Raw genomic sequence first — 12,982 nt, forward strand, 5'->3', positions numbered from 1 at the left:
CAGACATGGGTCTGAATTCCAGCTCTGCCACGATGGTGGAGACTGCCAGTACCCACAGCATCTTCCTTTCCTTCTTCCTTGAAGTGTGCTGGGTACTGCAGGGTTTGTGGATGCCTATGTGCAGCCTGGATTTCTCATTCTCCTCTGCAGACAGATGTGGCCAAATCATTGTTTGAATAAACGGAAATGAGATGTAAGCTTCTGGGTCCTTCAAAATACCTGCCCTGGACATTTGTTTGATTTGGGGTTTGTTTTATGTACCTGTGTTTGGGTATTGATATTTGTTTTTAATCTGGGTCTCAGTTTGTTGCCCAGGCTGGTCTTGAATTCATGGGCTTAAGCAATTCTCCTGCTCAGCCTCCCAAGTAGTTGGAACTACAGGCATAGGCCACCATGTCCAGTTGCCCTGGATACTTTCATCTACATTTTCTGGCTGGAAAATGGCACTGACTAGATCAATCTGGGAAGCCATAGGTTGGCAGAATGATCCAGAAAAGGATGGACTGCCTACCTCTGAACTCAGAAACAAATACACTTCTATCTTACTTATACTACTACACTTTGGAGTGAGTCTCTATCATATAGCAAGCTAGCATATATCTTACTAACTCAGTCATTTACTATCTGTGCAATTTGGGGCAAGTTATTTAACTCTCTAAACCTCGGTTTCTTCATCTATTAAACAGAATCATAACACTTTTTTCTTAAAGTACATAAGATAAATAAATGGATTAAGAGATATAATATACCCAATCCCGTGCCTAACACATTAAAAAAAGGTACTCAAAAGATGCTAGCAAAGATGAGGGCTTTCAAAAACCTGCTTTCAAAAGCCTCTGACATCAAGCAGTGATTGTGCCCACTAAGCCCTAATGGCAGAAATGTGTATCTGCTTTGGAGAGCATCTTTATGAGAAGACCAGGCTTATCTTATATTTTAGCCCAGGAAAGGATTAAAATTAAACAATGTTTCGTTATGGTTTAGACAACTGTGTCTAGATCTTTAAACAGTTCTTTAAATCTTGCTCTATATTGTTAAAGGTTATGCAAACACTACTTATTTATTTGGGCTTAGTTGATCAATTGAGACCAAGGTTTATAAAGAACATAGTTGTGTAGGAAGGTAACTGCATCTATATTACCAGAGCCCCTCACCAGGGCAGACTGAGAGAGACACGCACAAATGAACTAAGATGGTCTGCACTGGTCACCCAGCATGGCACAGAGTTCTACAGTCAGTAGAGTCCACAGCCAGCTTTTTTCTTGCATATGTTTTCTCCCTCAAATAGTGCTTTGCTAGTGTTAATTATTGGCCCCTCTGGCCCTGTGGAGTCTTTCTGCCTTTTATTGGTGAGACATGGCCAGACTATACTCAGTAGGATTTTGTAACCTTGAAATCTGCTGAACACTGGAGTTGAGAACCTTAGCACCAAGATAAGAGGACTGTTCTGGGACTTGCCCTAGGGCTTTCATGTGGGTTTTATATGTCACAAGATGTGTAACAACCACAAGATGAAATCACCCAGCTGAGGCCAGCATCTCTGAAATGGGAGCACAGACCACATCACCAGGCTTAACCCCTTCCACCTACCCAGATAACGTCCACTGCTTATGATGGGATATGAGTTGCTATGGCAAAGGGAGACTGAACCGGAAGGCAATGATGAAAGATGGCTGTATAATCTGTTTACACTTTTATGATCATTAATCCCATTAAAATGGGTTTGAGATAATGCTTTGCACCCTACTTCATTAAGGCAATAAACATTTAGTGAGACAGACAGGGCCGCCTCCTTTAAGAGACCTGGGTTCATAATATATGCCTCTGCAAAGGGAAGCGCTGGGGTAGCATCACACAGAACTTCTACCTTGGGACCCAGAGGCCCAAACTCAGGAACTAATACACACAGAGGCAACAGCAAAATTCACAAAGGTCACCCTAGGAATAAAAAAACTACCTCTGCTACCTTGGCTTCAAACACTCCCAGCTTTAGAGCAACAGCAAAAATCACTGAACGAGGAAAGCAACAACCAACTCAGGATCTTTATTCTTGCTTTGCTTCCCTGAATTGTTACTTACAGGTTCCCGGCCATCCATGGCTTCCATCCAGAGCCTCCGGTCCTCTTCCGACAAAGCCTGCATGGTGATAACCCCTGGCCTGTGGAGAAAGGAGGGACACGGATATGAACCCAGGGCCACATGCAGAGATTGGCAAAGGTGAACCTTAAAAAAATACTCACTCGCCAGAGTTAGAGGCTACTGAGGCCAACAAAACAAAGAGAGGCACAGCACTCAGATTTTCTCAGATACCTTCCAGTCACAAAGCAAAGCCACCTCCTCAAATCCCTCCCAATAAGCCCTCCTCCCTCAGAAAGGCAGAAGAAACAAGAGATATCAATAAGGGACATGGGAGTAACCTGATTCCTTTGGACCTCCTTCGTCCTCAGAACCCTACTCATTTCTCTTCTCTGGAACGTTCGACAGAGTACTTTACTCACAGGACAAATGCAATAAATATTTATTGACATGAATGGGGTTACTAGACTTGGGAAAAAGGGAGGAACGTCCAAACTTGGAGGCCTCTTGATCTCCTAATATCTAGTCCATTGCTCCAAGTTGCTTTTGACATGGAGAAGTTTCATAAAGTCAATCAGCTTTGTAATTATGATCATATTAAGTGTACACAGATTTTAATGAATACTTACCATATCTGAGGCCAAGTGCTTTATGGACATTAGCTTTTTCTACTCTCTCACTGAAATCTGCTTGCTCCTTACAACTGAGCACGAACCTCCAGAAAACACACACACACACATACAATATCAAACGGCATTTGTTGTGTTCCCACTACAAGTGGTACTCCACAAGAAAAAGACATGCCAGAAAGACGACCTCAGTAGCAGCGCCACTGCTGAGTGAAGTAGGAGCCTTTATTTAGGGTCACAGATGGATCCAAGATTGTCCATAACCACTTCCCTCCAAATGCTTGTGTATTTTTTCTGTAGGAGCAAGTTAAACTATCCATCAGATTCTCAGAAAGGAACCAGGCAGAGTGGCTCATGTCTATAATCCCAGTGACTTGGGAGGCTGAAACAGGAGGATGACAAATTTGAGGCCAGCCTCAGCAACTTAGCAAGACTCAGTCTCAAAACTAAAAAGAAAAAAAGGGGTAAAGGTGTAGCTCAGTGGTAAAGCACTCCTGGGTTCAATCCCTAGTAGAAAAAGAAAATTCTCAGAGGACTGCAACCATTAAAAAAAATTAAGGGTTGCTGATTTTAACCCTCATCTGAAAAGTCTGAGAAAGCCTGAAAGGCAGAAAGAGACCTACTGAACAAAGATTAAGTCAAATTGCCATCTGAGTCCACAAATTCTGATAAGAACCCCGATTCAGTACTAAAAACCCACAAGGCTGGGGCACCAAGCATATGAGCCTGTTCACTCCAACCTTCCTAGAACCTCTGCTCTTGGTTGATGAATAAGACAGACCTGTTTTGTTTAGTATACTTTAAATAACATGTCTGTATCTTTTCAGTGATCATCCCTCAACTTCCCCTGAGGAAAAAACTTTTCAAAGATGTGAGCATGTTAAGTACAGAGGTTTGGGGCTGTGGAGAGCATGGGGAGGGGGTGAGTGCATGTGCCTGGGCGCATGAGCATGTGGGGCTGGGGCGAGGCGCTAGGAGTGCACACGGTGAGAGGCTGGGTGGACGGTGGGTGCGTGGAGGACAGGAGGGGCAGTGATTCCCGAGAGAATCGCTAGTTGTTCCTCTGAAGGCCGCACCCGGCACTGGCACCATCTAAAACAAAGATGAGTCCAAAGGTGGAACAACTCCTCACCACGAGCACCTGCCAGGATTCTTCCTTATCTTCTTGGAAATTCTCATTCTCAGATCCAAATGTCCATGTCCCACTACCAGTCAATTGAGTGTGCCAGACTCCCTGGGTGTGTGCAGACCGAGCTGGCAGCCGTGGCTCCACAGAACAGACCCTGTGTCACGGGGACACAGTGAACTGATTCCCCCCTTTCACCTTACAAAAAATCAAGCACAAATACTTGGAAACTGATGGCTTTGAAGCTATGGTCTACTGCAGAACTCTCAGGTCCCTGACCCTGGATCTGAGTGTTACTCAAGGTCTTGTCCCTATACTGCCTGTTTCTGAGCTGGGCAATTCATTAAAATGGAGATTCCTGGCCCAACCCCACCCTACTGAATGTGGACTTCTGGGCTGGGCCTGGGAACCTGGATTTTAGCCAACTCCCCAGGTGATCCTGAGGCACGGTGAAGTGTGAGGTCCAAGCTTGGGCTGCCCACTCCACCCTGACTCATTTCCTTCCTGGTCACCCCGCACTGGAGAGCAAAGACACCCTCCTCTCTATGCTGAGGTCAAGGAGTCAACACATCTCCAGTTCATTTCCTGTTAGGAAACAGTTTGAGCACAAGAGTTGCCTAAATACCAAGATCTCAGGGGCCTCACAGATGTCACATCAACTTCATGGCACACAGTGAGAAATTTCCACCAGAGCCACAAAGAGGAAGTTCAAACAAACTCTGAGGCTGCGAAGGGTGGGCCACTTGGCCTAGGTAACCAGGAAAGTCAACAGGATTTGTTTTCATCTCAAGAAGATATATCAAAATACAAGTTCTTTTCCACATGTGATCTTGTTCCCTTCTGGAGCGTGGAAGGAGAGTATGGCATGGAACGGATGGCAGACGGTGAATAAAGTGAATTTAACACAGTTTTAATCCTATCACTCCAAGTTCAGATAATTTTTTCTCAGTGTCTGGGATATACATTTGGAAACAGTACTATCCTTTCTAGGCACCTAGAAAGCACTCACTTGTTTCTTTTCCTTCATTACAATTGAAACCCCTATTGCACGAATCTCTTATGTATGAATTTCCTAGAACCAAGGTTAAAAAATCAACACTCTTTATTTGGGAATCAAGCAATAATTTCTTTCCACATTTATGTCTCCTATGCCTCTGTGATCCACCAGCCCTCAAAACAAAATAAAAACCTCCATGGCCCTGCGCTTCCAAGTCAGTGCCTTCAGGATAGCACATTTGCAGACATTTTCTTACAGATTTCCAACTTAGTTCATGTTTAAAATCCATATGGGCCAGGTGTGGTGGCACAGGCCTGTAATCCCAGTGACTCGAGAGGCAGAGACAGGAGTAACACAGTTGAAGATCAGCCTCAACAACTTAGTGAGACCCTCAGCACCTTAGCAGGACCCTGACTCAAAATTTAACGAAATAAAAAGGACTAGGGATGTGTTTCACTGGTAAAGCAACCTTAGGTTAAATCCCCAGACCCAACAAATAAATAAAAAGCATGTGAGTTCTCAAAGCAAAACTGAGGTGGTAGGGGTGGGGGTGGGAGAGGGGAAAAATGTGTAATGAGAAAGGGAAATAAAATCAATGGAAGAGTAATGATCAGAGCTCCTTCTAGCTCTATGAACAAATGTGATCCTACTAGACATTACCAAAAAAAAACCAGTAACAGTCCAGTACTACATGCCAGCTGCTGTGTGAGAACTCCACATAAATTCATTTATTCGGAGGTCAAAGTTGTCATACAGTAAATGTATTTTCATTACTCCCATTTATCAGATGAGAAAGCCAAGGCTCAGAAAGGCTCAGTGCCTTGTCCATGAGCTAGCAAGTTATAGAGCCAAAGCGTGAACACAAGCAATCTCACTCTGAAGCCTTGCGCATGATGCTATGGCAAATGCGAAGGTGTCAGAGCCCCAGAGCACTTCCGTTGACCACCCAAGCCCTGTGGGGTCAAAATAAAAAAGCACTCCTGCACACACCTCAATGAGCTCCTGCCTGGGAACCAATGGGATTCAATGATAAAGGGCTGTGTGAACCTAAAGTTCTTCTTAAAGAGGAGGCCTCTGAGTATCCCCCAAGGCCAACCGTCAACTCCAAAACAAGCATCCAAGAGCCTCAGCGTTGCTGGGGCTTACTTTCTACAGCAGCAGCTCTCCACATGTTTTTCTACCTTAAAACATTCAAGGAATGAACAGCAATAAGTTGTTTTTTAAGAACGTGAAAAGCAATAATCATAAAGAAAAAAACTGGTAAGTTGAACTTCACCAAAATGAAGAGCTTGTATTCATCAAAAACTATTAGAACGAAAAGACAAACCAGAGAGAGAAAAATATTTGTAATATACACATACCTCCAATTAAACTCTCATCCCAAACAAATACCTACAAATAAATGGAGGGGGGGTGTAAATAAACAACCCAATCCAAAAAAAAAAAAAGACTTAAGAGGCACTTTGTAAAGTAGAACATCCAAATTGCAACCAAGAATAAGAAAAAAGGCCTGAAATGCTTACTCATTAGGGGAATGTAATTAAAATCACAATGAGATGTAACAAACACCCTCCTGAATTGACAACACTCACAGGACCACTGATAGGAAATAGTAGCAAGGATGTAGAACAACTGAGACTCTCATATACACAGCTCATACAGAAAGTAAGTTGATAAAACCACTTGGGCAATATCTACGAGAACGAAACATATGCCTGCCATGTGACATAGCAATTCTACCTCTACATGTATCACCAAGAAAAACGAGAACACACAACCATTCAAGAATGCTTGCAGTTTCATTCATAGCAGCTCCCAAACGGTATCAGCAACAAAAGTACCAATCAATAAGAAAACTGATAAATGGATGTGAATTAAAGCAATGGGACACTACAGAACAAAAACAAAGGACCCACTACTGCTATGTGTGACATGAATGAATCTCAGACATGATGAGGGAAAGTAGATACAAAGACAAAAAACTGTATGATTCTAGTTATGTGATGTTCACACTTTTGCAAAATATCTCCATGCACAGTACTCAGAAGAGTGACTCTGGCGCTAGGGATGTGGCTCAGTGGCAGAGTGCTTGCCTAGCATGGATGAGGCACTGTGTTCGATCCTAAGCGCCACATAAAAAAATAAATAAATAAAGGCATTCTTTCCACTGACGACGGAGGAGGAGGAGGAGGAAGAGGAGGAGAATGAGGAGGAGGAGGAGAAGGAGAAGAGGAGGAGTGATTCTGTTTTGGGGAAGGGGTATAGTATGGGAAATGTCTGGGAAAGGGCACACAAGAAGCTTTTGGGGTGATGTAAATGTTCTATATCTTGATCTGGAGGTTACATCAATGTGTGTGCATGTGGATGTGTGCACATAGTCATTAAAGTGCAGACTTAAGATCTGTTCACTTTACTGTGACTACACCTCAATTTAATAATTGCTTTAAACACCTGAGAGATATGACTTCTCACCCGTAACTTATTAGCCTCACTAGTAATCCTGACTCAGTGGCTTCCTAGCTGAGTGGCCCAGGCAGACAAGCTAAGGCTCGGCTCTCTGCTACTCAGACGACCTGCATTTTTAAGAAAAGCAGCATAGAGAAGTTCAACTCCTTGTCTGCCAGGGTTACCAGGGTTACACCTCAGGGCATGCTGAGAAAGTTAAATGAGAAGTGTATCAGGCATTCTGAAGTGTCAGGCCCAAAGAAAATACTCCAAAAATGAGTGGTTCTCACAGGGGAAAATGGGGGAGGATGGCAAGTATGGAGTAGCATCAAAATTAAAGCTAGAGAAGGGCAAATGTGTATTATCTAAGAAGGGAATAAAATATCCCACAGGTGCTGCTGATAAACAGGACTCCACCATCAGCACACTCACACACAGTACCAAAAATCACACCTCTACCACAAAGCACCCAGCAGAGGGCTGAAGGAACACACCAGCTGACATCATGACCATTTCCCCTTTCCTCCTGAGTAAAGCGTCAAAGTGGCCCTTTAAAAACTAACGTCTGATAGCTGATGAAGACAGAGAAGGGATCCCCAGAAAATTCTAGAAAACCTGCCAAGAAGCTCCCTCCCTTCTTTTCATTCTGAATCCACTGTTGTTTAGTGCTGCAGCTGGATCAGCATGAGAAGCAGAACCAGGATCCGCAGTTTGCTCTAGACTGCCACGCTCACACTCCAAGGAAAATGCAGAAAATGGTTTTCCATCTATCACAGAGCACCTTGCTGCCCACCAGCATATTTCCTCCAAGGCGGATCCCCAAAAAGAATTCATGGAAAGCAATACATCATTTAGCAACTTGTTCAGGATCCTGGGACCACTGATGTCAGCTCATGGCCTTCTCCACAACACTGATTCCAGGGTTCCTCGACAGCTTTCCTGCTCTAATCTTATTCCTGAATCTGAGTCAACAATGGTGATCTCAGTGGTTTGGTAATTTACCCACTTCCTATTGGACAAGGAAATGATACAACTAACTCCACCCTACTGAAACAAACATGCTCAGAATCTAACAGTACTTTCTAAATCAATCTCCAAAGATCTAGGGTTCTCTCATTCATAAGACTAAATCTTCAATTGACCAGAGTTTGTTCCCTTATTTCCATCCACACTACTATCCACTTCCAAGGTCAAGTCCAGAGGATAAGAAGGACCATGGCACTCAAAGAAATACACATCTCACAGCCTGGGGGGCAGCCGGTCCCATGGTGCTCATATAGGAAGATAGGGAAATGCGGGCTTGGGGCAAGGGTTTGCCATCTCCTGTGGAAAGAGCCTTACAAGTACCAGGGAGAGGAAATAGTCCTTTGTTTCCAACACACTAACTTCCAAAGCAGGAAAACTGATGCCTAGCAGTTCCTGGACAATGACAAGGGTTTGAGGTTCAGCAGCTCTTCATTTGTACAGACATGACCAAAGCTGTGCAGAATAATCTTGGAGTATGACAACCTTTACATTCTGTTGATGAAACTACAGACTCGAATGTCTATAAAGAGCAGACAAATAAGCAAAATGAGGGAAAATGGGTAGGAAATTCTTGAACAACCCAAGGAAAATAGGCTCAGTCTCATTTTCCTTAAAACCTGTAGGCTGCTTTTGGACAGAGACACAGGAACAATGCCTTCATGGGGAAAACTGGAGTACAAGTGCAGGGCCCAGCAGCAGCTGTCACCTGTCATCATTCGCCAGGTAAACTGGGTGGGGTACAGGTCAGAGAGACAGAGAAGTGAGAGAAAAACCAGAAGTTGCAACTGGTACCCCCCACACCACAGCTAAGATTTATCTACTACTTTTTACATACCAAGCACAAAGGCTAGGGACTTCATTTAAATTATCACTTATTTATCACAATAATTACGTGAAGTACTATCATTGTGCCTCTTTTTAAAAGTGGGAAAAAAATGGCTCTCGGAAAAATTACTTGCATAATGTCAAACTGCTATTAAGCACCAATGCCTGAACTTGAACCCAGGTGTGTCTGACTCTGGAGCAAAAGCCATAGCTTAACCACAATGCGTACTGCTACCACACACATGCTGCATATGTGCCCTGGGAGCCAAGAGGACCAGCTCTTCAAGGGAGGAACCCCCTCCCACATACCCTGAGAAATTGTTAGAAACAGTGTCTAACCCACTACTCAGCAATGGTTTGATCCTGATGAATGAATAAATCATAACCTATTAAATTCAACAGTACTGACTTGGGGAAGAAAGTTCCTACAGTAATTAGGATCATTTTAATAATAACAGTGTAAAGCGTAAACACTGCCAATCACATCAGATAAGTTCTTATATTTTACTCTTATATTTTTAAGAGACTGGAGTCACAAAACACCAGGAAGCATAGGCAAAGAAATCTTTGGTATAACTAACTTCATGGTCCTTAAATGTAACAGATGTTGACTAAAGGTCTACTATGTGCCAGCTAAGATACAGGCACCAGGGACATAGAAGTAAACAAAGTCTAACACACAGAACCAGGGGAAAGCATTATTAATTGATGGAATGAAGTGAAACTCACAGAGAAAGCAAATATCCCTTCACTATGTATTAATAACAAACTAAGAAAATATATCTTCTGGTTTATCTCTTGCCCCCAATTTTTATTATTCTATTTCACAATGAGCAGAAATGTACATAAGTGGAATTTACTGGTGGAATACTTCCCTCTTTGAATTTATGCAATAACAAAATTTTAGTGTAGATTTTTAAAAACAAACTCAGTCTATATTTAAAAACTGGTAAATAAATGGGCATACTCAATCATTAATACTCCAAACTTCACTATGCAGATTAAAAAGGAGAAATATGGTTACCTCAATCACCTTCCCTTCAAATCCATTAACCACCACATCCCATTCTTACTTAAAACCAGAATCAAAAAGCAAACACTCTTTCATTTAATGAGAAGCAAAAAACAATGACAAGTTCAAACTTAAATACATGAATTCTAAAGATTTGGAAAGCTTGCTTATTTTATAAAAGAGCCAAGGGCAATTCAGAAAGTACAATATCTCCCCCACTCAAATCGTGGAAGTCAGAGCAGTATAACACCCTCTGAGGAAGGAAAAGCCATTTCCTGCCTGAAATGTCAATGGCATTGAGACCAGCACTCCAATCCAACCAGCAGGAAGGCAAAATCAAATATTATTTCAAACAAGGGGTGAGAAGGGGAGGGAGGGGAAGTTTGAAACCAGGAAAGATGGATTCGTCTGTTGCACAAGATAAAGGTACACTGTACCAGGAAAGAAAAGTCAGACTGCCCAGCTCTCATCACACACGGGACAGCGGAATCACACATGTGTTGTCTTCACCATCCTCAGATAAGCCATCCCTGAAGCAAAGCACCTGGTACTTCAGTTCACAAAGTCAGCTAAAAGGCAACGTTTAAACAGAAGCCTAACCAGGCGTGCTGGCTGGTTTTTTGCAGGAAAGTGGGTATGAATGATCCATGAGAATGAGTGGGAGGAAGGAATTTCTAGACAAAGAATGAATCATTTAGAACACCTTTCCCTTAAGGAGTAACAGTCACGTGATGATCACTTCTTCAGAAAACACATACATAGACTCCACCGACTCCTAACTGTCAATGTATAAAGGACAGCTAATTTTCAACTGGACTCTCCTTGCCAATACATATACAAAACTGCCATCTAGAGGCTAAACACACTCATACAGCTGTTATGTAACAACCCTTTCTGAAAAACATACAATCTCACAATTTCAAAAAGACATAAACCAGTGTGTGCACACGTATCACATACCAACCTAGAAGTCAGAAGTACTTTAATTTAAAATGAGTATGGTTTCCTTTTGAGATAATAAATTGGAGGGGGCATCAAACTTCATCTCTTTATATGAAATGTGTATAAATAGAAAGTTATTGCAAATACAGTTTGAAAATAGAATCTTCCTCTAGCAATCTCTTTCCATGTATACCCTTAAGGTACGTGTATTTACTCTCAGCTTCTAGATGAACCAAGGAGTCAAGATACTGTAGGACAAAAAGCAAGCTTACTCTGGATTAAGCAGAGGGGAGTAAAGGGAGGGGAAGGGTATGGAGGTAGGAAGGATAGAAGAATAAATGGGACATTATTACCCTACATGCATATATGACTACATGACCAGTGTGAATCCACATCATGTACAATCAGAAGAAAGGGAAATTATACTCCACTTATGTACGAAGTGTCAATATGTATTCTACTGTCATGAATAACTAATTAGAACAGATTTAAAAAAAAAAAAAAAAAAAAAAAGGCTCATCAAAACACATTCCAAAGCTAAGGTTCACCAAAAGAAGAATCAAGTGCCAGGTGCAGTGGCCTACGCATGTAATCCCAGCAGCTCAGGAGGCTGAGGCAGGAGGATCACTTGTTCAAAGCCAGCCTCAGCAAAAGCGAGGTGCTAAGCAACTCATTGAGACCCTCTCTCTAAATAAAATATAAAATAGGGCTGGGGATGTGGCTCAGTGGTCAAGTGCCCCCAAGTTCAATCCCCAGTACCAAAAATAAAAATAAAAGTATAAAAAATAAAATACCAGAATTTACAGAATAGGAGAACAAAAATTAAAGGCACAACCTTTTCAGGCACTGGACTTCTACAGAACAGTCCTGGAAGACCGGTGAAATTAACTCCATCGTACAGTTGCAGTTCAACCACTCATCAGGAGACATACATCCAATAAGGGACAGATGCTCAATTCTAACTTGAGGCTGCTTGGACCTTTCATCTATATTATGCAACCTGTGATAAAACTTACTTGAAATGAAGGTGCTGACTGACTGGAGAGGTCCAGTCAATTTTTCAGTTTTTTAATAAAACTCTCGTCTCCACTGTTCCACTTTAACCAATCCTCCATTCTCCTGTTTTCCCTCCTACACATACACAAATTAAAATTATGCATATACTTGAAGTTTTAGTTTGATGAGCAATTAACTTGATTAAGATCCTCTAGTTGTTTCATCAAAGTTTTTAAAGGAAAAAACAAAATAGTATATCTCAAAATTGCATCATCATAAGACAAAACTGAACAACCACAGGCACGCAATACTGTATTAAAAGCTTCCCCTGAGACAACATTTAGAACTGAGCACAGGTATACGAAAACATCTAATGTAACACCCAGTTAACCAGTACAAAAAAATGCTATTGCCATGCACATACAGGGGACATAGTGGACAGAAAGACAGAGTTGACAAAGGACATGCTCAATTGAGCCTGGCTCAGAGGAATACTGACTCCCCTTTCCTACACATGGAAAGCTTGCAAAAGAAGAAGGACTTCAAAATGGTATGAAAGAAAAAACCAGATGAGGCTTTTAAGGTAGACAGACCAATAGATTCATTGTGGTTCAGAAAATGTAATATCCTGTCAGTAGAGTCTCTGGCATGCAGTTATGCTTAATAAATGAGACAGGGATGGTGGGAATGGATTCAGGATACCCAATCATGCTATTATTCTCTACAAGAGTATAACAGTTAAGGCCCCTGGTTTGTTGCATTTTCCCAGAGCATTCCAGCCCTCCAGGTTTGCTGTAACACTCCAATGCTGGTATTTATGCCTGGGTTGCTTGAACACATACATGTGTAGGTGTGTGTGAATGTGCATTCTACACTCAAAGGTAAGCTCCAGGAAGACAATCATTCTT

The 12,982-nt window shown here is 42.1% G+C and overlaps 1 protein-coding gene across 7 annotated transcripts in view; it reads right to left on the bottom strand.

Annotated features, from left to right (window-relative positions):
* ARHGAP26 (Rho GTPase activating protein 26) overlaps positions 1-12,982 on the bottom strand; it is a 419,232-nt gene that overhangs the window by 257,051 nt on the left and 149,199 nt on the right. For all 7 annotated transcript variants that reach the window (XM_079146081.1, XM_079146082.1, XM_079146085.1 and 4 more), the window contains exon 11: positions 2,080-2,158. In XM_079146081.1, coding sequence (XP_079002207.1) covers positions 2,080-2,158 — 79 coding nt within the window. The remainder of the gene's footprint in view (positions 1-2,079; positions 2,159-12,982) is intronic.

The sequence above is a fragment of the Sciurus vulgaris genome (genome assembly GCF_902686455.1).
Source record: "Sciurus vulgaris genome assembly, chromosome: 6".
Lineage (NCBI taxonomy): Eukaryota > Metazoa > Chordata > Mammalia > Rodentia > Sciuridae > Sciurus > Sciurus vulgaris.